General features: G+C 54.1%; 1 protein-coding gene across 1 annotated transcript; it reads right to left on the bottom strand.

The window, feature by feature from the left end:
• Positions 1-1,452: 1,452 nt before the first annotated feature.
• On the bottom strand, positions 1,453-25,392 carry LMCD1 (LIM and cysteine rich domains 1). The gene is made up of 6 exons (XM_069027568.1): positions 25,355-25,392; positions 13,269-13,357; positions 11,818-12,073; positions 6,971-7,306; positions 3,020-3,235; positions 1,453-2,001 (listed from the first exon to the last, which is right to left on the bottom strand). The coding sequence occupies exons 2-6, from the start codon at positions 13,355-13,357 to the stop codon at positions 1,846-1,848; spliced, it is 1,053 nt and encodes a 350-aa protein (XP_068883669.1). The 5' UTR covers positions 25,355-25,392; the 3' UTR covers positions 1,453-1,845.
• Positions 25,393-26,156: the final 764 nt, after the last annotated feature.

The following is a 26,156-nucleotide window of genomic DNA, read 5'->3' as shown; positions in this document are numbered from 1 at the left end:
GGGATGACCCAGCCCTGCCCTCACAGCCCTCAGGAGTGAGGGCTGGGGAAGAGGAGAGGGCCAGCCCAGTGCTCTCCCCAAATCCCTCCTCACCCTGTGCCTCTGCTCTGACATTTGCCCAAGCTCCCACCCACATTCTTCTGCAGCAAAGAACCACCTCTTCTCCACTGCCACCCGCTGAGCCTGGGCTGGCTTTTAACCCTGGCTGGGGTGGAAGGGGATCCCCTTTTCCCCCACAGCTCCCCAAGCAGGGGAGAGGGCAGGGTTACCCACAAAAACAGGGTTCTACAGGAATATGCCACCTCTGGAGTGCTCACGTGTACATGTGGCTGCCCAAATGCAGCAGAAGTGCCACCCATGGGGGCTGGGAGAGACCTCACCCCTCTCTGCACCTCAGCCCCTCCCTGCTCTGCTCCTTCCCACTGACTCCTGTAGGCACCCCAGTGTCCCCAGGAGCGTCAGCACTCACAGTGGCTGTGACAGGGCTGCTCGAGGCACAGGAGGCACCCAGGAATGGCTGTGCCCCACATGGGGCTCAGCTGCCCCAGCACAGCCATGGGTTTGTCCCACTCCTTGAGGCAGGTCCACAGCTCGCCTGCTCCAGCCCTGCAGCAGGTCCAGCTTCACCCAGCTCTCATCTCCCAAGTTATTTCAACAGAAGCAAGCAAACACCCACCAAATGGAGCAGGCCTTGAGGAGAAACCAGAGTCTGCTGAGCAGAAAGAGCCCCCAGCAGCTGTGAGCTCCATGGACACTCACCTTGGTGAGAAAATATTCCAGTTCTCTGGCAAATCATGTAGATACTCAGTATAACAAAAGAGACTGAGCACAGGCACCTGCTAGCCTGGACTGCCTGATGTTTTCAGTGAGTACCAGAAGCATCACTGTATGTAGGGAACGAATATGATCCGCAAGGACTCAGTGCCAGATCCTGGGATAGTGCCACTGCCACCAGACCCAAGAGGCAACGGGAGAGCTGAGGGGCAAAGAGCAGGGCAGGGCCCAGGGCAAGGTGCTGCTGGCTCCGAGGGGAAGGTGCAGCTCCCTGGTACTTGGAAGGGTCACTGAAGTACTGCAGGGAAAAGTGACATTGCAGCATCTCAGGGACACACACACACGCACTCTGCCCCCCAAGACAGCTGAGGCTGTAAAGCTGTTTTCCACAAAATTGTTTACATTCCAGTTCCAGGGAGGCAGCTCCACGGGCTGAGCCAGTCGCTGCCCGGGCAGAGATGTGCCCTGCCCCTCTCACCAGTGTGAACCCCTTGCCCTGTGTGCCCACTCCTTGGTTTTGCATCATTGCACAGGACAAAGCCCCAGCTGCGTGTGGCTGCGATTTTTTATCATTTGCTTTCAGCAAGTTGATCAAATTCCTCAAACCCACTGCTTTGGCACAGTGGCAGCAGCCTGTTAGCCTAATTCCAGTAAGGATTTAAAAACCACAAACACCCCTTGTTTTTCACCACAGCCGTAGGTTTAGTATGCCAGAGGTTACTGTTGAGATGTATTATTTCCAAAAGGCTATTGCAAGATCTTGGTCAGAAGAAGGTTGGACACACTTGATAAAAACCAGCACAGACACAGCACAGACCCTCCGTTCCAGTTCCTCCTGGCCAGGTACACTGCACACCTCCCACCCGTGGGCATGAGGGCTCCCTGTCAGATCCAAGAGAAGCCCAAGGAAATACTCTCCTCAGGCTGTGCTGGATGCAAGGGGACATGGAGTTGCTTGAAACTGAATAGTCAGACTCTTACATTTTTTAACCTTCTCCTTTTGCTGTATTTCCAAATGCCCCCAGTCCTGGTGGGACCTCGGGGAGCCCACGGGGCCCCGGCTGCCCCTGCTCAGACCCTGCTCTGGCTGCAGGTGGTGCACAGGAGGCTGGCATTGGCCAGGGAGAACGGTTTGCCCGTCAGCAGCGTCTCACACTCCAGGCAGGCAAAGTGCTTCTTGTGCCAGGTCAGCCCTTCCACCCGCTCGTAGTCCTCCGAGAAGATGATCTATGGGACAGACAGACAGACAGACAACTGCTTATTTCTACCATCACACCAAGCTGGAGGGTGGCTGGAGCAGGGAGAACCAGCCCCACACTTCCCACCAAGCCCATCAGCTGTGGAGGCCAGGCTTTGGGAATGGGTACATAAAATAATCACAGAATGGTTTGGGTTGGCAGGGACCTCTGAAGGTCACCTTGTTCCAACTCCCTGCCCTGGGCAGGGACACCTTCCACTAGACCAGGTTGCTCAGAAGCCCTGATTGAGCGTGGCACCAGCAGGAGCAGAGGGCCACTGGGTGCTTCCCACCTGGCACTGGTGGAATCAGAGGGTCTCCAGCTGGTCCCCACCCTGGCACAGGGGGGATCACAGGGACTCTGGTCAGTCCCCACGCTGGCACAAGGGGGATCACAGGGACTCTGTTCAGTCCCCACCCTGGCACAGGGTGGATCACAGGGACTCTGGTCAGTCCCCACCCTGGCACAGGCGGGGATCACAGGGACTCTGGTCAGTCCCCACGCTGGCACAGGGGGGATCACAGGGACTCTGGTCAGTCCCCACGCTGGCACAGGGGGGATCACAGGGACTCTGGTCAGTCCCCACGCTGGCACAGGGGGGATCACAGGGACTCTGGTCAGTCCCCACCCTGGCACAGGCGGGGATCACAGGGACTCTGGTCAGTCCCCACGCTGGCACAGGGGGGATCACAGGGACTCTGGTCAGTCCCCACGCTGGCACAGCTAGGATCACAGGGACTCTGTTCAGTCCCCACACTGGCACAGGGGGGATCACAGGGACTCTGGTCAGTCCCCACGCTGGCACAGGGGGGATCACAGGGACTCTGGTCAGTCCCCACGCTGGCACAGGGGGGATCACAGGGACTCTGGTCAGTCCCCACGCTGGCACAGGGGGGGATCACAGGGACTCTGGTCAGTCCCCACGCTGGCACAGGGGGGATCACAGGGACTTTGGTCAGACCCCACGCTGGCACAGGGGGGGATCACAGGTCTCGGCCGGTCCGTACCTCGTCGCAGCCGGCGCAGCGGGGCCGGAGGCTCTCGCAGTAGTGGCGCCCGCACCAGGCAGCCCCGCTCTTCCAGAAGTAGATGAGGTCGACGAGGGGCTCGGCGCAGCGGCAGCACACGAAGCAGGCTGGGTGCCACTGCCGGGAGTAGCCGGCGCGGTCGGCGTAGACCACGGGGCAGTCCCCGGGCACCGGCTGCTTGCAGCTCTCGCAGCGCTGCAAGAGACAGGCAGCAGTCAGCGGGGCTGGGCAGCAGCAGGGCAGTGCTCGAGCCCACCACCGGAGCCCTGAGCTCTGCAGCCATGGGACAATAGGTACAAGCACCATGGGCACAGGGGGAAGGTGGTGCTGAGTAGCTTATTTTTGAGGGGCCTTTGGGACCCCTCCCAAACGAAAACCTTCACCAAAATCCAAAGGTTCTCGAAGAAAAAGCTAAGAATTCCTAGAGCGCAGGAATGCAGCACATCAAAGATGCAATTTTGAAAAGAGATCAGGAATTTGGTCTCTTCTCATTGTTTTCTGTCTGTGCCTAACTCAGTTGTCACTCCACGGATTTCAGCAAGCGTTTTCCATTTCTAGCAGGCCAAAGAGCCAGAATTAGACGTGGTTAATCTCAAGATTAATGGCATCCGTGCACATTACACATGATACCAACTGGGTTTGCTCTTTATCTGTGCCTGCAGAGAGATCCTGTGATTAGTGAAGAGCCAATGTTAAAGCTCCACTTGGAGACTGGAAGGATGTTGTTCCAGTTCCCATTGAAGCTGGATAGTCCAGGTCAGGGTAAGAGCTTCTGAGTCTGGGCTTTGTCACTCCCTACAAGAAACTCTCTTCAGCAGCAGCTGGAATCTCTTCCAGCAGAGCCTTGCCTGGATTTCTACCAGCAATCCCGCAGCAGCCTGGGCGAGGCAGTGGGAGCAGCCTGTGTGTCACACGGGTTGTGGTTACACTGCTGTGCCCCATCAGAGCGTTGGCACAGCAGTGTCCCCCTCCAGCATGCTCCAAGTGGCACAGGGTCAGGGACTGGGAATGTCCCTGTGATCAGATGGTGACTTACAAACACTCCAATTTAAGTCAACAGTTTCTAATAGGTATAATAATAGAACCATAGAATGGTTTGGGTTGGAAGGGACCTTAAAGATCCCCCAGTTCTGACCCCCTCCATAGGCAGTGACACCTTCCACTTGCCCAGGTTGCTCAAGAGGAGATGCAAACCCAAGATTTCTCAGTAGAAAATGAAAATAACAGTCCCTGAGCTGCAGGAGGACATCAGGGATGGGGCAGGGACAGAAAAGGGACAATTCCCACTGCTGTCAGCCCCTTGCCCCAGCTCACACAGGAGTGCTGGGACACTGCTCTTTGCACTGATGGAGTTTCCTTCCCCTCTGCCCTCCCATTCCAGTGGAGGCCACGGGGCATCTGCACCCCCCAGGTGGCTTTTCTCTGTTTGGTCACTGATCTTTCCAGCATCCCACACATTTCACCATCGCCTCCTCCCTCCCTCAGCTGGGTTTTCAGAAACTGCCCCACTGTCCTTGGCATGGTTCCACCTCGTTGATGGGCATCTCCCATTTTCCCAGGAAATCCAGGCTGACGAGAACAGGAGACAGAATGTTTCCTGGCTTGGCTGTTCTGTGCAGCTGAAAGGGGATATGTGTGCTGACACTGCTCCTTCCACCACGGAGGGCTTCAGACACATTTCCAAGTGCTCCCAGCCCCACGTCAGTGCAGGGGGAAACTCGGCACGGAGCAGGAGCTGTGGCGATTCTGGGCTGGCTGAACAAGCACAGCACGGAGCAGCTGGCACAGCTCTCATGGGCAGACGGGCACTGAGGAGTTCTGCACCCATCATACCAGACTGAGGCCTTTTCGCTACGCCCCCAACACCTCCCTGAGGCACCAGATTTGGGATCAGCCCCAGAGCCAGACCCTGCAGCTGCCTCTGCCCTGTCAGCCCCAAGAAGCCACAGACCCAGCAGCCCCAGCCCTGCTTATCTTGCAGGATCTAAAGCAAGAACAAACACAGCAGTTTCCAACCCTGAGCTCAAGTTTCTTGCCAACAAGAACTGTTAAAAAAACAACTCATTTTGCTGTTCCTTTCTATGGAAATTATTCACAGGGAAAACACTATTCACAGGGCTTTTCCCAAGCATTGTATAACCTCCATATCCTGATATTTACACACTACAAAGAAGTGATTCTTCAAATTTGAGGTGGGATTACAGCTTGGTGCTCCTTTTACATCTCCATCATACAGGCAGAGGAGTGAAGACTTTATTAGCTGAATTACCAGAGGTGTTGGCCAAAACAGTGTCCTGTTCTCTGAAGCTTTCCCATCTCACTCTTCCCCAGCTCCTGTTCTGCAGTGCCAGCTCCCAGGGAAGGAGCTCCCAGACACCACCAGCCTTCCCCTGAGCACTCCCTGCATCGCTGGCCTCAAGCTTTTGGGAGCAATGACTTATTTGGATCAACTGCCTCAGTATTTGATTTGATTCCAGTGCAGTGACTTGCAACACCAGAGCGTTTCTGGTTCTGGGGGGGTAAGGATTTTGTGCTCTGTGAAGAACACCCAGCTTGTGGGACAGACTTGCAGCAGGGATATGGAAGAAGATGAGGCCTGTGGTCAGCAGGGCCAGTGGCCCCAGTCCTTCCTGGGTCTGCCATGACCGAGGTTGCACAGTGTGGCTGTCCCAGTGGATCTGCCACTGCTGTGAAAGCTGCTCCATTTTTCAGCTGGTGCCTTGAGAGAAATGATGCTTCAAACTAAGGAGAATAACATCACAGTTATGTATTTATTTATTTGAAAGGACAAACTCGCAGTTTAAGTAAACCCTCATTGCTAGGATGACTTATTGATATGTTTAAAGGAAACTTTCCTTTTTTGGCTATTTTTTATCTTAAAATTCAGTGTTTTGTTGCAATAGTGAAAATCTTTACTGTGTCACTAGATTCGAAGTCAGAAGGACATTAACAGACCATGGCAGAGGGGAGACATTACCCAATATGGGCTGAAAATGAAAACTGCTCTCAACATGTACAACCTCAGTGCAGGAATGGCAGGAAAGAATCTCCTCTTAAAAACACTTGGACACCATTTGTTTTTTCAGCTTTAAATCCTCTGCTGCAAGTCACCCTCACAAGGACCAGGACGAGGTATTTCCACTGACCATATTTTATGATAAGCATCTGTTCAGCAGCCACTCCAGACAGCACTGGGGGAATATAAATCTAAAAAGGTGTTGAGGAATCTCAGTCATTTCCCTGTGGAAGTGTATTTGTATGCCCAGGGGCACAGGGCAGCTGTTTACATCTCCCCAGAGCAATTACAGCCCTAGGAGCACTACCTCCATGTTCACAGCTCTGTGTTAATTGGACAGAGCCTTCAGCTCCTGTCATTTGTGGTCTTTCTGGGCTGGAAGCCGACCTGGAAATACTGACTTGCATCACAGAACCGTGAAGGTTGGAAAAGACCTCCAAGATCATCAAGTTCAGCTTTCAACCAAACACCACCATACACACTAACCATATCATCCAGGGACATGTCATGCCCAACCTTTCAGAGCTGCCGAGAACCCAGAGCTCAAACCAATTCCTACAGTGAGAATTCCCTTACCTTGGTGGCTCAGCAAGGCCTTTGCTGCAGAGAAAGGGAAATGAAGGAGAACCCCCCTCACCAGCCCTGTCAGATGGATCCTTGTGCTCAGCAGGGCTGGCTGGAGCAGAGGGTCCCTCCAGGCTCTCTCACAGTGCTGCTCCAAAGCACCATGATGTGACCGAGCACCTGCAGCAGGCATGGAGAATCCCCTGCGAGCAGGATGGGGACAAGGCAGCACAGATCACCCTGGCTGGTGTGATCTTCTGCCCCTCGAGTTGAGGCTGACTCTATTCCCACCTGCTCCCTGAGCCTGGAGCAGCCCCAGCAGTCCTGTCCCATCCCCTGCCAGCACTCACGTAGTGCCCGGCCGCGGGCGCGCTCTCCAGGGCCCCGTTGGGCGACTCGGGGGCTCTGCCGGGGCCGGTGCTCTTGTCCTGGAGCTTCTCCTCCTCCTTGCCGCCGCCGCCCTGGCCCGGCAGTGCCACCTCCCCGACTCCCAGTGCCTCGGCCTTGTACTTCTTCACGAACTCCTCCATCAGCTTCTGCTCGCCCTCGGCGAGGCCGCGGCACTGGGCCGGGTCCTGGTCGTAGAGCGGGAGCTGCCGTGTCAGCCGCCGGCGGCGATGGAAGGCCCCGTCCGTGCCCGCCACCGGCTGCAGCTCCTTGGGGATCAGCTCCATGTACTGCATGGCCTGCGACAGGAGACACGAGTCACCCGAGCTGCTGTGCCAGGGACGCCGAGCTCGGCAGGGAGATGCTCCACTCGTGCGATGGAGCAGCAGCAGCAAACGGGCCCTTCCCTTCCCTTCTCCCTCTGAGGTGTTCGAGCCCACGGCTCAGAAATAAAAGGCTGAACTGGCGTGGATGCCAGTGGTAGCCAGGCTGTTATAAATCATTTCATCCTCAGAAAACAGACTGGGTATTTCTATGGTGTTTTAGATTATTGTTTGTTTGTTTGTTTTTTTAAAAACAAAACTCAGTCTGCCCAGGAAAACAAAGCAGCACAGACAGACCTGCTTTGCACAAAAACCCCAGCACACACTCCCTCGCTGGCACTACCATGACACTTTTCCATGAAATTTGATAACACAGTTGCTGAAAAGACTAAAAACCCATAAATATCAAAACCCATGAGCAGCTCTCTATTGCCTTGTGCTGGGACAGGGCGAGCTGCGGGGAGCGAGTCAAAGGCCACTCGGAGCACTGCAGAGCCCCACGGGGCTGCGTGCAGAGCAGTCCAAAGTGAAAGATCATCCTTTATCAATTAACAAAATTATCATAATACAGGAAAAATTCAGATAGCAGCTGGGTCCGTGACACCGACAGCCACCAATTCCACCTGACTGCTGATTTCACAGCAGAGGGAAGGTGTTTGGTCACCGGTGCCCTGTGACATAGAAAGGAAATGCCCAGAGACCGCCCAAAATAAAGTCTCTGACTTAACTGGCCACTACCTCAACAGCAGAGTAAACCCATCTCAGTCTCAGGCTGGGTTAGTGCTTGTGGGCCATGGGGGCTGCACAGTTAACTTCTCCTGGCTGGGAATAAGGGAAGGGAGTTTCCCACTCCAGCATTTTTCCTATTGTAGTGTGAAGAGCGACAGGGCAGCCAGTTGGCTCCCTGCCATTCCCTGTTAGACCAGCATCCAGCTGCATTAGATTTGCTTCTTACTGGGTCAGCACTTGAAAACTCAATCTAAAAAACTTAGCAAAAAGATTTAACTGTTTGTGGCACAGCAGCTGGCTCAGGCTGAGCTTTTCAACACAGACATGCTTGCACAGCACTGAACAACTCAGCATGTCAGGAGAAACTTCCAAGTCACTTCCACTTTGGCTACTCTGAGCCAGAGAGCAGCTCTGTCTCAGGCGGAATTCCTGACAGGAAATTTGGAACAGCAACAGATAATGATTTAATGGAAGCAGGGCTTTTTCCCCATGTCTTGGGGTGCAAGTTAAAATCACTGCACACTGGGATATGAGACATCAACACTCATACATTGTGCCCCTGTGCAAAGGCGGGGTTGATGTCCAGTTTCCTGGGAAGGTTGCTGCCCTGTGTGAGAAGGTGGTGCTTGGGAACAGCTGGTTGGAGAGCTGTGGGATGCTGGGGCAGTGACCTGGTGCACAAATGCCTTTCACAGACGTGAGGAAACAATAAGAGGAATGACAGGAAAGACAGGAATTCCCTGACAGCTCCTCCCAGGCTCACACAGGCACTGCCCCACAACTGGAAAGGAGCTCGATGCTGTGTGACCAGGAACACCAGGCCAGCACGAGCTCCAGCAGAGCAGTAACGTGGTGGGATCTCAGTGGAAGAAATCCTTAATCCACCGATGTGCCAAGACTCATGAACACTTACACCAGAGCAAGGAGCCAGCACGGGCACCTGGAGCCTCCTGTTCCCCTCCACCTCCAGGATCCCCCTTCCCAATGCAAAGTGTCTGTGCTGAGAGTGAGAAAAGCAAAGCCCCAAGGCTTTTTTAAGGGCTTCCTTAAAGCCTGCTCAGAGGCAGGTTTCACTATCTGCCCAGACATGCAGTGAGATTTCACTCCCTGATCTTACTGTTGCTTACAGTTATAATTGCAGATGTCATAAAATGTGTCCAGAGAAAAGATTAGGGGGTGGAAAAAAATCCAACCTGACACCAAAAACTGCCATGAAGAAAAAGAAAAAGTTGCTACATCTGCTGCTATCACTTATTGTTATGGCCAATGCTTCACTATGCTGCCTGAGTGCAGGTAATTTTGAGGAAGAGCATTTTAGGTTTTCACTGCTCACTACTGGATCTTGGAGCTATTTTATGATCTGTTCTTTTCACTCTCCCCAAGGACCCGAGTATCTACTTCATGACTTCTGCAGGCACGGCTTAAAGAGAACATGCCCTGAACTTCCTCCAATTATCGACCATCCACTCCAGCAAAACAAGGTTAAAAGCCATCCCAAGTTTCCTGGCTGCCTTCAGGAGGAAACCACTGGAGCGAGGCAGTTCTGCACTAACAGCTTTTTGGCCCAAATCCCTTTGAAACTATCCTGAGAGTGGCTGACATCCAACACTTCTCCTCAAAGTTTGTCAAGTTGATCTGCAAGCCGGAATTTATCAAGGTTGTCTCCAAAGCTCCTGCTTGTTGTTTACTCGAACCAAGATATATTCCAGCCTGTCCAGGCACTATAACGAGATCAAAAGCTTTCATAAAGTTTTTGAACCTCCCCCATCAGGAGGGTGGGGCTGGGCTGGGGGTTTAGTTTTGCATCCAGCTCCCCATCTCCCCTTTTTATCCTGAGTTCTCCTTATAAAACCTAAACAGATATATTTTGTACCCTCGGAGCTGCCCCTTTGCCAGCAGCACAAGGATGGAGCTGGAAACTGCAGGAGAGGGAGAACTGGGCTCCCCAGGGCTGCATTCAGGATCACCCCAAACACACACCCCCAGGAGGGTGGGTTCAGGGCCATGGAAGATGAAATCAGCCCAGGAGCCACAGAGTTTGGGCATCCTTTAGGGCAAGGGGCCAAGCCTGCCCGAGGCACCAGCAGCACCACGCTGCAGCCCATGGAACCCGGGTTCCTGACAATCCCAGGATGGCAGCGTGCTCAGTGACCAGGCTGCTGGAACAGTGCCACCATTGTTCTCCCCATCCCTCAGCAGCTCCCTGATTCCCCCTGGGACCTGCGGAAGGCAAAGGCTGCTCACAAACATTCCTGCTGGGCCAGCTCCAAATGGGAAGGGAAGGGAAGGGAAGGGAAGGGAAGGGAAGGGAAGGGAAGGGAAGGGAAGGGAAGGGAAGGGAAGGGAAGGGAAGGGAAGGGAAGGGAAGGGAAGGGAAGGGAAGGGAAGGGAAGGGAAGGGAAGGGAAGGGAAGGGAAGGGAAGGGAAGGGAAGGGAAGGGAAGGGAAGGGAAGGGAAGGGAAGGGAAGGGAAGGGAATTTTCAGCAGAATTAACCACTGGGGGCTGTGGCTGCACTTTCACATCTGTATCCCCAATTCTTCTTTAAAACAGTCAGGTTGCATTTTCAGCAGCTTTCAGCTGTTTGTTATCAACAGCTTGCAGCTATTTGTTTCATTTGAGGAGCAGAGGCTCCTCACTGCCCACTCCTGACCGTGGAATACAGAATGGTTTTATACCATGGCACAGTGAAAAGCCAGCTAAATGCTTTCCCGCAAGAAATGCTCTGCTGGCTCACACTTCCACACGCTGAAAACCACTTCCACCCCTTCCCACACAGCTGGTCCAGATGGAAACCAGGCATGGGAGGGAGGTGGAGCTGGGCTGGGGGCTTGGTTTTGGACCCAGCCCTCGAAATGGGACCACACTCCCCATCTCGCCTTTTTACCCTGAGTTCTCATTATAAAATATATTTTTTTAGATCAGATTATGTTTAAACTGTAAGGAAAAAAAATTCCCAGCTCCAGAGCTGGATGTGAGAGTGGTTCTGCCGGCAGCAGCACTGGGCAGAGCTCCTGCCCACGCAGACAGGAGCTGCAGGCAGCAGCTCTCAGGCACAGAGCTGAGCTCGCGGCCAGGCTCGCACGCCCTGGCACAAGGAGCCCTCCCACTCCTGTTCCCGGGGGCAGGATCTCCATGAGGCTGCTGGAACAGGGATGGGCTGCTGCTGATCTTCATCAAAGGGAGCAGGGGGGACCCCAGGAATGGGGCCTCTGAGCCCGCTGCTCCAGGGAAGGACTCCCCCAGCAGCACAGGGATGCTCTCTGTGAGCAGGAGAGGAGAAGCCCTGAGGCACAACCACCCAGCTGCTCCCCAGAAGCCAAACCCCTTCCTGCTCCTCTGCTTGCCCAGCCCAGACACCCCGAGAAGGCCTGGAGGAATTGTTCTCACATCCAGCCTGAGGCCTTGGAGCAGGCAGGGGCTGCACAGGGCTGCAGGACAGCAGGGATGGGATCTCTCCTCAGCCATGCTTTTATTGCAGATGAGCTTCACTAAAGAGGGAGCTTTCTAGTTGTAAAATCCATTAAGACTTCTCCTAGAAATGTAAACAAACCCATAAAACCCAAAGGCATTCCATCCCCCTCTCCTACCTACTCTGCTTATTTACACAGTTTTCCGAAACACAGAGTGCTCTATACAGTTCTGCTCTCTGAGGCAAACCATGATTTACCACTTTTCCCCAATTACTTTATTCCAGAGCCGAGTTCTGTTCTGAAAGAGCGACCCCAGCCCACACGCAGCCCGCCGGGGATCCCCTTACCAGCTTCTGGGCGAGCCCTGGGGGAGCCCACTCGTAGGTGATGGTGTCGAAGGTGGGGTCCTTGCCCGAGATGTTGGGGTTGGTGACGATCATGCGGTTCCTCTTGTAGATGCGGATGCCGTCCCCGCCCTTGAGCCGGGCCGTGAGCGTGGAGTACTTGGAGTCCGAGAGCAGGCGCCCGATCTTGCGGTCATCCTCCAGCTCCGAGCTCAGGCTGTGCTCCTCCTGGCTGCACTTGCACGACTTGCAGATCTTCCTGTGCCCGACAAGAGAGCATCCCCGGGGTGTGAGCTGGGCCACGGGGTCACACAAGGGCTCAGTCATGGGGCGTCAGCCTATCCCAAGGGTTAAACACAGCCTGGGCTTACAGCAAGGACAGAAGGCTTACCATGGAATTGTTTGGGTTGAAAAGGACCCTAAAGCCCATCCAGTGCCACCCCTGCCACAGGCAGGGACACCTTCCACTGTCCCAGGGTGCTCCAAGCCCCAATGTCCAGCCTGGCCTTGGGCACTGCCAGGGATCCAGGGGCAGCCCCAGCTGCTCTGGGCACCCTGTGCCAGGGCCTGCCCACCCTCCCAGGGAACAATTTCTCCCCAATACCCCATCTAACCCTGCCCTCTGGCACTACAAAATCTGCTGCCTCCCACCTGTGGGGAGCTGCAGCTTCCCCTGAACTTTGGAAACCCCTTCAAGCATCACTAAATTGGAGATTGGTCTCCTCACCAGACTGCAACAGCCCAGCACCAGCCTCGCCTATTATGAAGCTTTATGTGCCATTAAAAAAGTGACTGCTGGAAGGAACTGATGCTTAATTGACTATAATAGGTATAAATCACCCAGACGAGTGTTTAAGGACACTCTGGTGGCCAGCACTGCCATCAAACACTAATAGCAAAAGGGGCAAAGTAACTCTGACACAACCCCGAGCATTTCAGCAGGATCTTGGAGTGAGAATGAGTCCAACCAGCCTTTAATGGAGTCAATAAAAAAAAAATAATAATAATAAAAAAAAAAGTTGTGCTTCCACCAAATGAATGTTTTAAAGTTTGGATTTCACACAGCTGAGTTATCACAAGTGGGAGCACAGCTGGACCACAGCCTCCCTGCACCACCACCACAGCCCACGCAGCCTGGGGAGCTCCCCAGGAGCAGAGAGGAGCCCAGTGTTTGTGAGGCAGCTCAGAGGGCACCAATTCTCTTTTAATTACTGATACCTGGACGTCTGCATTCCATTTTAAAGCCCCTTTGTAGTCCTGCTGGGGCAAGGAGCAGCCCCTGCCCTGCTCTGAGCCAGGCACTGTCTGGTCTGCTCCCACCAGCTGCTGCTAACAGGGGCTATTTACCCAAATTTGTGTTTTTAAGAGGAAAAACTGGAAATAAAGTATCAAATAACGAGATGTTCTGTCACTAAGCCCGTTTCAGTCAGGATGCAGGACAGGACCAACGTTACCTCCAGGAGTGTGGCTCGAAGCCCGTGCACAGCCCTCTGCAGCGCAAACAAGGCACACCTCTTCCCATCTGTGGCTGGCTCCCCGACATCTGGAAAAGAGCAGGACACCGGGCTGGAAAGGCTTTAGCCTCAGAGGCTACCTGAGACAGCACTGAGAGTGTATACTGTCCTTCAGACAGGCATTTCTTCAGCCATTCCTTGTGTCCCAAGAAGCCTCCAATCTCCCAAACACCATATGACCATATCCATGCAACCCTGATGTGAGTTTATTTAAGGAAGCTCAGGATGAAGGTTTTCACTTCCAAGTGAGGGCAGATGGAGGGGCTGGCACATCAAACCCAGTGAACCTGCCCACACACTGGGCAGCCACCTTAACCTCACCCACAGAGACCTCAGGTCTCATTTAAGGGCAGTTTTGATCCAGTCTATAGGGTTCATATATTGCACATGGATCTGTGCAAGTCAGAAGATCAGGCAGGAGACATGGAGATGTGCTGCCATAACCTGATGCTAAACTTGCTTTACTGCACCTTGGACCTCCTTGGTCTTTCTCCAAGTGTATTTTGGCAATGTGGCATGTTTCCATGCCTGTGGCACTGGACTTCATGGGTGGTTTCCACAGTGAACAGGAAATACAGTGGGGAAATGCTCTGGGGAGGAGAGGTGGTGGTGGAACGACATGGGGGGCTGTGGTTGTGCTGCCCTTTTCACTGCTCACTGAAAACAGACGGAAGTCACTCATCCAAGGGTGTTCACTGCTGCAGAGACATCCTAACAACCTCCCAGCAGGAGAAAGATGAGCAAAAATCCACACCAGGAGCCAGTAACATCAGAAAATAAACCTAGTGTCTGCCCCATGAATTTATCAAACATGGCTTTCTGAATGTGAAGAATGCAGGGGGTACAGCAGGAAACAAAAACAAAGTGCTGCAGGAGGCATCAGGGCAAGGTGACACCACCAGACACTGAATTTATCTCAGCCTGGATGTTTATACAGGAGCTGTCAGGCTCCTGCCTGAAAGACATGCTTGTTCCCTGTAAAAATGAGCTGAAGGAAAACAAGGGCAGTCCCAGGCCCAGCAGGAGCAATGGCAGCACCACGGCAGCGTCACCCCAGCCCAGCACATCCGACCCTGTGCAGTCAGAGATCAAAGCACACGGCTTAACCCACCCTCCAGCACACCCCACACCTTCGGGCCCCAGGAAGCACTGCCAAGTGTCAGGGTTGGGCAGGTTTCTGACCACTCTGGGCATCACAGGTGGCATTTCCCATTAGGGCCTGGGAACACACACAGCTCTTGCAACTCCCGGCCTTTTTTGGGCCATTTATCAGATTTTGTAGAAGGTCTTTAATCTCTGACCTGAGCTTGTTCTAGGAACTGACTATCCAGCTGTGCACACACCTTGAGAGCCTGTCTGACTCAGAATATCTGACATGGGAGGGACCCACAGGGATCATCCTCTTGCATCTCCCTGGTCCAGGACAGGCTCAGGAGCTCAGACCCCAGCAGAGCACGGGTGAGGCTGTGGAGGTGCCCAGTGCTGGAGAGGGCTGGTACCTGCCCATGCAACCTGACCCCAGTCCCTGCATTGTCACAGTCCTTCATTACAAGGTCATGCACTATTTAAATCTCTCTTTGGCACCTCGGAAGAGGCTGTCCTTGCCAAAGCCTATTTTCAAAGGGACAGATAAACAGCAGTGAAAGGACTGAAGCCAAAGAACAGATGCAGCTCCCCAGCCCCATGGGGACCGTGGGCTGACCCAAGCTGTGTCCAGCAGCTCCAGGCTCTGAATCTCTGTTCAGAGGCAAACCCAGTGATGATGCTGGCAGCCCTCCTTCCTCCTGCTCCCTCCTACATCCACCTGTCCCACTTCCAGCACCAGGCTCCTCAAAGCTCCTGCATGGACCTGGGGCATCCTGAGCTCTCATCTGATGTTCAAACTCCTTTTGCAGCTTTTGGGAGGAAAAGGTTACTTGATGGCACTCAGGAAAGATATTTCACTTACTTGGAAAACACGATGTTGCTAACAAATACAAAGCTTTTATAAACAAATGTTCTAGAAATGACCAGATGTTTGTCTGCCAATTTCAAGGTAGATGACAAGAATTTACATGCCTTTTTTTCTTGCCCAGAACTAATAAGTCTCCACACAAGGCTGCTCATCCTGGAGAAACCCAGCCCAAGGGGTAGGGAATGGTCTATTTCAGCTCCCTTTGCCCCAGGGACTGCTGTTTTATTTCTGCCTCACCTTTTATCTGTAATTTTCATCTCAATTTTCACCTGCAGTTTGTCCCAATATTTTGAAGCCAATGAAAAGACCTCTTACCCTCAGAGTTCATAAAAATTCATCTTAAAAATGGCCCTAATATGCCCAAACACTCCCCTCTGCCTCTAATATCCAAACACAGGATGTTCTTGGTTCTTCAGCCATATGCCAGCTCTCCAGGACAGATAAAGACACAGAAGATTCCCACAGGCCACTCACAACCCTGCCAGTTCTGGAGCCATGTGCCAGGTACCCACCGACTGCTGGGGCTTAGCTGACTCTGATCTTAGTGAGTCAAACAGGAGCTGAGTATCAGCAAGGGACTGCGAGTGGTGGTTTATCTAAAACATAAACATCTGGATTAAATGAACTCATTTGGAAAAGGTTCATTACAGACAAAGGGAAAGGCACAGGGAGAAGTGTGGTCAGGAGCACGAGGCAGCAGCGGAACCTCCCCAGACAACCTGACACTGGGGTCATGGAAGTGTCAGTGCAGGAACTCGCAGCCCTTTGGGTGGCACCAGCCAGCGACCTCCACACGGAGGCACAAACCCTGTGGGCCACTGCATTGTTTCCCTGGGAACCAGCCCCTTTCCTGGTGACTTATTCTGCTTGTCCAAACACAATTCCTGCTCCCTGTCCAAGGTCCAGCTTTAACCAAGGTTAACTGCTCTGTGCTCCAAACGCTGCCAGTGATGGCGTGGGCCCGGCTGTCCCTTGCCAAGGGCAGGGCGAGTGTCCTGCAGCCCCCAGGGGGCAGAGCTGGGGTCACTGGGGGTGATGGATGGACAGGTCTGACCAGTGGTCCCAATCCCAGGGGCCTTGGGGCTATAACCAAAAGCTGAGAACCCATTTCCTCAAGACAAGACTAATGAAGTCCGAGCCATTACTTTTGGGCACAAACAGCTCCAGACACATGCAGGAGACCTGCCCACAAGCCCTCCCCCTTGGGCACTGCTCTAGCCAGGACCAGACCATACCTGTGAGACCAGAGGCTCCAAATCTGACCTCCCCATCCCTGGAAGTGTTCAAGGCCAGGCTGTACAGGGCTTGGAGCGACCTGGGATAGTAGAAGGTGTCCCTGCCCATGGCAGGGGTGGAATGAGATGATCTTTAAGGTCCCTTCCAATCCAAACCATTCTGTGATCACCTGGGGACCTCCTGTTACCAGTGTCAGCAGCAGGAGGCTCCTCACCTGAGCTGGAGCAACAGGAAAACACATGGGGGAACACTTGCAAACTGGGTGGCTCCTCAAGGCAACACGTGGCTCCAGGATGGCTCAGGCCTCCCTGCCCTTGGAGGTGCAGGTGTCCAGCAGCAGGGGAAGGTGCTGACATGGCAGCTGATCCCCACTGCTGCTCAAGTGATCCCATGGAGCCTCAGGGACATCGCTGTGGCGTGGGCAGACCTCTCCAGAGCACCAGGAGCAGCCCAGGCAAAGACACCTGAGCCCACCCCATGTGGGGAGGGGACACTGCCATGCCCAGCAAGCTCAGACCCCTCTGAGCAGCATCTCCTCGAGGTTCTGAAAGCCCAGGCAGGTTCTGTTTGCAGGAGAGTGCTATTTCTCACTCCTTCAGAAGCAGAGGGAGATTTGAGCCACACTCACTCCCATCCCTGAGCGGGGGCCAAACACAACAGGCGCCAGTGCCCGGTCACTGCATGTCCTGCCCAGGCACGGAGCTTCTCCTTGTGCTCTGCTACAGCTCCTCACATAGGCATAAAAGGAGATTTCTTCTTAAAAATTATGCAAGATACTGCAAAAACCCCAAAGCCGGTAAGATAATGTGAAACAAATGCTCCGACTGTCCCAGGCTCCACCTATGCCCAAGCCCATCCGGGAACTGCAGCTGAACTTCGGCATCACCTTAAGATAAAGAGTTTGGAGACATTTGTAATGCTTTAAAAAAGGGCCAAAAACCCCAAACCAGGCTTGTGTCAACTGACTGGGTGAAGAAAAGCAAATCCTGCTCACCAGGACTAGATAGACACTCCTTGCAAGATTTCTGTTTTGGCTTTCTGTGCCTCACAGCATTCTTGCTGCTAGAAGAGAGAAAGCATGTCAGGGCAGAGGAAATTCTTGGGTAGTGAAATGATAGGAAATCGAGGCTGTTCTACCCACAAAAACATTGCTGAGCAGTCTCAGGAACACACCAGTAATGCCATGGTTTGCTGTTACACCGGCCAAAGGCAGGGCCATCATTCCCTGAGCAGCTGGAAAATAGAGAGTCCAGAGTGACAAGTGACAAGGAAAGAACCCAAACATGGCTCCACCTTGGTTTAGAGCTCGAGGACTCCTCTGGAAAGGAGCACTGAGCTTCCCAGGCAGGTCTGGTGAGATGGAGTCCTGGCTAGCAGCTATGAGCAGGTCAGGCTCCAGCTGCACAGCCTGCTCTGTTTGCTGCTCAGCTGAGGCTCCAGAAGGGTCTTTGTTTTGTCACCTTCTGGCCAGCCCAGCACACCTTGGCCAAGGACCCTTTGCCGAAGGCTCTGCTGCAACCAGTTAGACAGTTGGGTTTGGTGCCAGGGACTGTCCTCAGTGGCAGCAGAAACTGTAGAACTCAGGCCTGAAATCACATTCAGAGTTTCAGTAAGCTTGGCCAGTGTGGTGGTTAATCAAGGACCACCAAGGACCCATCACACATCCCAGCACAGCCGTCCCCACCACGGGCAGGACGGGACACAGGGCAGGACTTGGCTCTCTCCCACTGCTGTGCTCGATGCCAGCAGAGCACGAGTGTCACCAGGGCAGGTCCATGGGCAGGGTGAAGGGTATCCCACAGCAGTTATCCCTCCTGGCACTGCTGCCTGAGTCACCTGCGGCTCTCCAGCCCCCAGAAGGGCTCTGGGGACACAGTGCCACAGCCACAGGTCCAGAAGGAACTGGCAAAGGGGGCCCTCCTGCTTCCACAGAGGCTTCTGGATCCCGAAAGCATTTATTGCACAACACCCTATTTGGAGACTGAAAACGGTGCTGGAGACACGTAACTACCTCAAGTATGTTTTCCCCTCCTTTTTAGGGAGGGAAGAGGAAAAGCTGGTTTCCAAAAAGTTACTCCAAGTTCACAACAGCCCTTCACAGCTGAGGTCCTCATTTCACCTCTCCCCACAGCCAGTGCTCCCCAGTGGCCATGACAGGCTCAATCCAAACCCTTCCCTGCAGCCTCGGATCAGATACCCTACCCCTAAATCACAGCCGTGGCAGGAGAGAGCTCCAGGGAGGCTGAAGGACCTCAAGAGCCCTTTGGGGGGTTCCTCCAGCTGCAACGAGTTTGGAAGATTAACAACCAACTCTGAAATAGACCCTTGAACAAAGGAACAGGGAAAAGCCACACAATATTCACATGGGTGGGACCAGTCTGCTGAGCACAATTGCTGAGGAGTTTCGGGATAGGGATGGACAGCAGATCATTTGTTGTCATTAATTGACTATAATAGAGCTAAGCTTGCATAATAATAGAGGTCTAGCTCAAAATTCCTTATGGATTTGGGGCTAGCTCAAAGTTCCTTATGGATTTCCAGCAACTGGAGGGTGCAAAGGTTTACATCTAACAAAAGAGGTGTCTGTGCCAGCAAGGGGAATGCTGCATACTCCAGTTCACATATCGGGCATTTGGCTCAATTTCTCCTCTCCTGCTGATGCCCAACAAACAGAATGGTTTGGGCTGAAAGAGACCTTAAAGTTCAACATCCTCCTTGGCTGCACCTGATGTCTGGTGAGGTCCAGCCTCAGGTGTGCTCAGGAACCAACTCCCAGTCCTGGCACAGAACAGTCCAAAACATCCCCTGAACCTCCTGCAGGAGGGTTCAGCTCAGGTGGGACACTTGGGGCTGTTCTGGATTTCAGGAGAGGCTCCTTGACAGCAACTGCAAGGGGAATAAACCTGTGCAAGGCAAGCAACTGCTCTTAGAAGTGCATTAACCAATACACACATTCACTACTGCAGTTCTGAGAACAGCAAAGGGATGTTTTATTTTCTTCTCATTTTCATAGAAAACATCCATTGTAGTCATGACCTGCAAGCAATTTGTTTCCCTGCCAGATTCCAAGCAAGCGCTATCCCAATTATCACACTCACAGGAAAAAAATTCCCTTACAAAAGGCTGTCTTTCATCTCAAATTCTCTCCACTGGATTTATTCAAGGCACCAGTGAATGAGTTGATATCATCTCGAATACTGGAAGCACTTATTGTATTAAACTTTGCAGAGTAAGAAGTTTGCTGCCTTTTATTTTAGCAACATAAAGACCAGGAAAAGGCACTGATACTGGAGGAAAATATTTCAATGGAGCTGCCAGATCCCAACCTACAGGATGACAGAGCTCCAACAACCAGGGCCTCTGCAAATATCTCCCTCTTCCAAGAGCACATAGCTGGCAGCATTCCTTTCTTCACTAACAATGTGTGAATTAATGATAAGAGAAGGGCAAATGCTGAAAAATCAGATTTTTTCACGAGCCAGACAGTGCTTCAGATACTTGGACTTAATTATAAACCCAAACCAAGCTGCGAGGAAGTGTCTGGAATGGGAAGAACCCCACCCCCCACCTAATTAAAACAGCAGACGTGCAGAGTTCCAGAGCACTCAGGTAAGAGCCTTGGTGATCTCCAGTTACCTGCCCAGAACCAGCTGTGTCCTCCCATCTCCCACAGGAGGAGAAGGTTCTGGATGCCACTGGGAATGGGGAGCCCTCAGAACCCTGACAGGATGCACTGATGGAGCTGCTTCCAGCAGATTTCCATATAACAACTGATTTAGGACTTAGTACCTTCTCAGCAGTAGAAGGATCTTTACAGTCGAGGAAACAGGAGAAAGCTGAAGGTGGGTACTAGGGCAGGGCCATGCCTGGGCCCCCCATCCCTTTCCTTCACCCTGTCCTGCACTGCAGCCTCTCTGTATCAGCCCTGAGCTTCACCATCTCAACACAAGTTTCCCTTTTGGATGGAAAATAAAGTGCGGTGGTTTTGAGCAACACATTTGCAGGTTTTCAGAAAGAGCACATGAACAAGTCCAAGTGAATCTTGTGGCTGGTGATGCCCTGAAACCAAGGCAGAAGCTGAGGGACTGTGCCACCCCAAATACTGGCAAGACACAGGCAACCAGCCACGATGCTTTGGAGAGAATTTACTTTCCTGTGTTCATCTGATGGAACCAAGTGACGGAGGCAAAGTGCTGGGAGTAGGTGAGATGGTAAAAGTGTGGGGAATCCAGCTGGTACCAGCATTAGGAAACTCCTGCTCTTCAAAAATTGCAAATAGCTGCCTGGAAACCTTTCCCTTTCTCTGAGCCCCATCTCTAAATGGAACAGTAGCTCCAAGATGGGACATCTGAGTACTGCCTTTCCTGGATGGCTGAAATACAGTATTTCCTTCTTTTAAAAAAAGGAGAAAAACCCCAGCCTAAACAAATATGCCAGACACTGCCTCTCTGCAGGACCAGAGGGATTTTGTAATTTGTAAATTGCATTTTATTGGACTCAGTTTAGCTCTGAGTCCAAGTCCCAAAATAAGGTCTTTAACCCCTGTGCTGCTTTATGATTTCATGTCTATAAATACTTGCCCAGAGCAGGTTTCTCTATTAAGATCCACATCTGCTTCCCAGTGGCAGCTGCTTCCTCCCCTGGGCTCCAGCACGTGGACACTGCTCTGGGAGCAGGGATTTAGTCCCATGAGGACAAACCAGCTTTCAGGGCAGGTCACAGCCATCTCCCCAGGCCACCAGCCATGTGTGACCTGTCCCCAGCACTGGGACCAAGCTCCTCATCCTCAAGGAGTGGCTCTGCAGAGACAGTACCAGCTCCATAATGAAACCAAGCTTCTGCTAGAGGGGACTACAACCAGAAATGACAGGCATGAAAACTCTGCAAGGGACAAACAACTCCCAGGCGTGTAACTGTTCAAAGTTCCGTGGTCCAACCCCACAGAGCTGGGATGAAGCTGTTTTGCAGCCCTGACAACGTTTACACAACAGAGCAGCAGCACCTTCAAGGGACTCGGGCACTGCCTCCATGGCCCCTTGCTCAGCATCCTCACCAGCACCCACCCAAACTGCTCACAGAGCTCGGGGACACGACAGAGACTTCTCAGATGTGTCCCACAGAAAATCTCTGGGCAGAACCCCCTGTTATTTGGGAGCTGAGCATCCTTCCCACAGAGCCGGGCACCTGCCAGGCCACAGGAACAGCTCGGGGCTCAGCCCAGGCACCCTGCACGCCCTGACCAAGGCACCCAGTTTGTGAAAACATGAAGGACAAAGCTGAGTTTCTAACTGTGATGGCAAGTTTTTAAAAGCTCCAAGTTTTTGGACTTTACCAATGGAAACTCGCAGTCCCTACCAGCATTCCCATCCACATCTGCAGATACACGCAGAGGGCTCTTCAAGCATCCAGGTACTTGGCTGATAAAAAGGGAGCTCCTGCCTCTCCCCTGAGGCACCAAGACCCCCAGACCATCCCCTGGAGCCCATTTATCCCTGCAACAGCAGCACTTCTCTCCTGTCCTGCAGGATGCTTTGGATGTTTGCAAGTCCCATACTGAAGAACCGAAGAAAGAAAAAGTTAAAGAACCAAAATTTGTATTAACTGAGTAAACTTTACCTTGGCTTTGATGGGTGCTTTTAGCTTCGTGGGTTATTTTGTTCTGACAAGAAGGGACAGAGTTTAGTGAGAACAGTACACAAGCCCCAGGGCCCGCCCGGCCAGCTGGGCCTGCTCCAGTGCTCGCGCCGTGCCAGCCATCGCCTTCTCCCTGCTTTGAGCTTTAACTCTCCACTCAGAATTTAATCTAAACAAGCCCTGTGCCAAACAGAATGCTGTCCCACTCATGCTGCTTTAATTTCCTCAGAAAGAATCCCAGAATACGCTAGGCAAGACATCAACAATAATTAAACCCAACAGTGATTGAAAATCAAATTTTCGGGGCCTCGCAACAAGCTCTAATGAGTTCCAGACTTGCCTTCCCCGACTTGCTCAGACTGGCTGTGTGACACTGCCAAGCTAAATTAAAATTTGACAGTATTCCACACCGTGCCCAGAAAAAGTGCCCGTCTTAGGATTCAGGAAATTAAACAGCCGTCTACTGCAGAGACACCCATTTATGTTTGGACGTAGATTTTTCAGACACTGATCCAGGGTCTGTATTATTCTTTTTCCTTGTTTTCATTACGTCATTTCATATCCCTTTTGAAGTACAAACTAGCTGGGACATCTTTTTTTCATGCTGCAGTGTTCAGGTGAGAGGAGACAGGCAGCTGGGCAGCAGAAACGTGCAGAGCCCGGCATCCCCCACCCACGCAGGGGCTTCACTCAGCACTGCCCACGGCAGCCCCGAGAGGGTGCCCCACAGAACTACCCCTTGCACTGCAGAATCTGTGCTACTGCCTCAGATCTAAGTGACTTTAAACGTGACATCTTGTCCTTTGCCCTGCCACCGATGGGAGCTGAGGGTCCAGCTGCACATTTTGGGAAGTCTCGGATGGTTTCTGCATTCACAAGCCTTTTGGGGTGCAGTGTGAGCCCTCCCTGCTCTGTTCCCTGCAGATGATGCTTGAGAAGCTCCTGGGAGATGGCTCCAGTGCAGAAACAGCTTTGCCAGGGCACATCCCACAGCCAGGACCTGCTCAGCCCTCCTTGCTGTCCAAGTCCAGCCCTGCTCCTGCACTCCCTCCCCTGAGGAACCCTCAGCCTGGGGCTGCAGGCAGGAGCTTGGCCCTGCTCAGACCCCCCTGCTCCAGACAAGGCAGGAATTGAGCTGCTGCAGCAGACCCAGCCTGACCACAGCCCAGCAGCCAGCACACAGCCCCATGAAAAAGGCTCAGTTTTCACTCCCGTGGGATCCATCTCCATTCAGTGCCTGGCAAGAGCTTCCCGAGGGCTCCAGCTGGCACCCACGGGAGCTGTGGCAGGCAGCACCCTGTGGACATGCCTGAGGTATCAGCAGCACAGACCTGCTGGCAGAGGACACATTGCTCAGAGTCTCTGCGATGGCACACCAGCAGGTCCACCTCCTGCAGGGACAGGGCCACCCCACAGTGCCACGCTGGGGGTGCCTGCCCTTGTCAGCAAGCACTGACCATGTCCCCATGGTGGGCAGCCAACAGGGTCAGCAGATAGGGAAGGAGGAATCCTGTATCCCTCAGTCCCACCTCAAAGCACTGTGTATTTCAGGGAGAGCAGGACAGGAGGATGCTGAGGAGCACAGCACAGCCCGGCCACCCAGACCGTGTCAGACAGCAGCTCCTGCTGCCAAACACCAACCTTTGCCCGCCTATCCTGCAAGGAACAGCCAGTTTTCAGTAAAACCTGGTACACAGTTTTCCTTGGGATCCAGCAGCGGCTCAGTTCAAACCTAATGGGACAGAAGGTGCTACACCTCGACAACAGCCAGGCTGACCTTCCCATCCCGACGGGCAGGATGGACCCCCAAGGCCAGCACTGGCAAGAAACTTCACGGCAGAGGGAACCATCCCCCATGTGGAAGGGTCTGAGGTGCCCCTGTGCCCTGGGAGATCCCTGGCCACTGGTCCCAGGGCACAGCTCTGGGCACTGCCCAGCGAGACGGGACCACACCAGGCTGATATGGGGTGTTGAACTCATCCCCAAACCACGCGGTGACAAAGGTGCAGCGAGGAAGGTCATGAGAGCAGCTGCTCCCGTTCCACACGCTTTTATCCGGCAATTAGAATCCCCTCCATCCAGCTCAGTGCCTGCCGGCTCACAGGACACTGTGCTAAGAGCCGGGATTTCTTGGAGTAAACACTTTCCAGAGGGTCTAGAAGGGGACAAGCAACTCCCTCACTCCCTCAGGCTGCAGCTCAGCACAGCTGTGCCGTACACGAGTTAATTCAGACAACAAACACTTGCTTTCCCAGCAAAAGCTTTGGTGGGGTGATTTTTTGCACTGAAAAAAGCACAAAGGCAAGCACGGAGTTGGGCAGTCCCAGAGCCGGTCTGGGGACTGCAGTGCACGGCTCAGGTGCCTGTGGAAGGGCAGGAAGGAGGGAAGAACTTGAGGGACGGGGTCTGTCCCCCACGGCCCCGAGTGGGGATGTCTGTCCCGTCCATGCCCAGCCGCCGGTACCGGGCGGGCTACGCGGGCAAGAAAACCAGGAGTTGAGAGATATTGGGAAAAAAAATAAACCCCCGGCGTTTCTCAGCCGTGAGGTGCCCGGTGCGCACCCGCCCCTCCCGGGCACCTCCGGACGCGGCTCCCGATCGGCGCAGCCCCCGGGAAGGGCAGGGAGCGCTCGGCCCCGGGCACCGCACTCGGCCGGTCCCCGACCGGACCGCATCCTGTCCACCGCGGGCTGTCCCTGGATCGGGATCGTTCCCGGTGTCCCCCCGGGCTGTTCCGGCACCGGGATCGCTCCCGGTGTCCCCCCGGGCTGTCCCTGGATCGGGATCGCTCCCGGTGTCCCCCCGGGCTGCCCCGGCACCGGGATCGCTCCCGGTGTCCCCCCGGGCTGCCCCGGCACCGGGATCGCTCCCGGTGTCCCCCCGGGCTGCCCCGGCACCGGGATCGCTCCCGGTGTCCCCCCGGGCTGCCCCGGCACCGGGATCGCTCCCGGTGTCCCCCCGGGCTGCCCTGGCACCGGGATCGCTCCCGGTGTCCCCCCGGGCTGCCCTGGCACCGGGATCGTTCCCGCTGTCCCTCCAGACTGCCCCGGCACCGGGATCGCTCCCGGTGTCCCCCGGGGCTGTCCCGGCACCGGGATCGTTCTCGGTGTCCCCCCGGGCTGCCCCGGCACCGGGATCGCTCCCGGTGTCCTCCCGAACTGTCCCTGGATCGGGATCGTTCCCGCTGTCCCTCCGCACTCACCTCCGCCCGCTCCGCTGCTCGCGCGCCGCCGCCGCTCGCGCTCCCCGAGCGCCGCATTTCATTGGCGCGCGCGGGGGCCGCGCGCCGCTCTCAGCCAATCCGACGCCGCCCCGGAACTTTGCTGGCCAATGGCGCGCGGGGGGCGGGGCGCGCGGGGAACTCGCGCACGTGGGCGCGTGCCCGCGGCGGGAACGGGGATCGTGAAAGGGGGACGGGGACAGGGCGGGGGGAATGGCTTCAGAGAGGGCACGGGGAGATCGGCAACTGGGGAAGAATCCTTCCCTGGGAGGGTGGTATGGCCCTGGCACAGGGTGCCCAGAGAGGCTGCTGCTGCCCTATCCCTGGAAGTGTCCAAGGCCAGGTTGGACGGGGCTTGGAGCACCCTGGGACAGTGGAAGGTGTCCCTGCCCATGGCAGGGAGGATGGAAGTGGATAAAGGTCATCCTTTTCAATAACCAAACCATTCTGGGATTCTGTGCTAGGACAGCACAGCCCCCGGGGCTTAAAAAAAGAGGGCAAAGAAAGAAAAGAATGGTATTTGTAAGCGTTCCTGCCCCAAAGCTGCGGTGCCAGAGAGGGGTGCGGAGAGGAGGGATGGGGCTGTTGCTTGTGGGTACCCAAGCACTGTGCAGCCCCTGGCTGGGGTGCAGTGAGCTGGCAGCTCTCCAGCCAAGCTGCCTGTTGTGGCTGGGCTGGGACTGTCCCGCGGTCCCTCTGTCCCGCAGTCCCTCTGTCCCACTGCTCCACCATCCTCCCATCCCAGTCTCTGACACCAAGTGCAGGGAAATGGATTTCCGAATCA

This window comes from Aphelocoma coerulescens, chromosome 12 (genome assembly GCF_041296385.1).
Source record: "Aphelocoma coerulescens isolate FSJ_1873_10779 chromosome 12, UR_Acoe_1.0, whole genome shotgun sequence".
Lineage (NCBI taxonomy): Eukaryota > Metazoa > Chordata > Aves > Passeriformes > Corvidae > Aphelocoma > Aphelocoma coerulescens.
The sequence above is the reverse complement of the archived record's forward strand: the minus strand, read 5'-3'. Positions and strand labels throughout refer to the sequence as shown.

Bases quoted from the DNA above. Each gene is read 5' to 3' on its own strand.
- LMCD1 (XM_069027568.1), bottom strand. From the start codon at position 13,357: ATGTCGGGGAGCCAGCCACAGATGGGAAGAGGTGTGCCTTGTTTGCGC. The intron at 7,307-11,817 runs GTAAGGGGATCC...CTCCTGTCGCAG, and splicing joins CAGGGCTCGCCCAGAAGCTG to GCCATGCAGTACATGGAGCT. The intron at 2,002-3,019 runs GTACGGACCGGC...TCTGTCCCATAG, and splicing joins GCTGCGCCGGCTGCGACGAG to ATCATCTTCTCGGAGGACTA.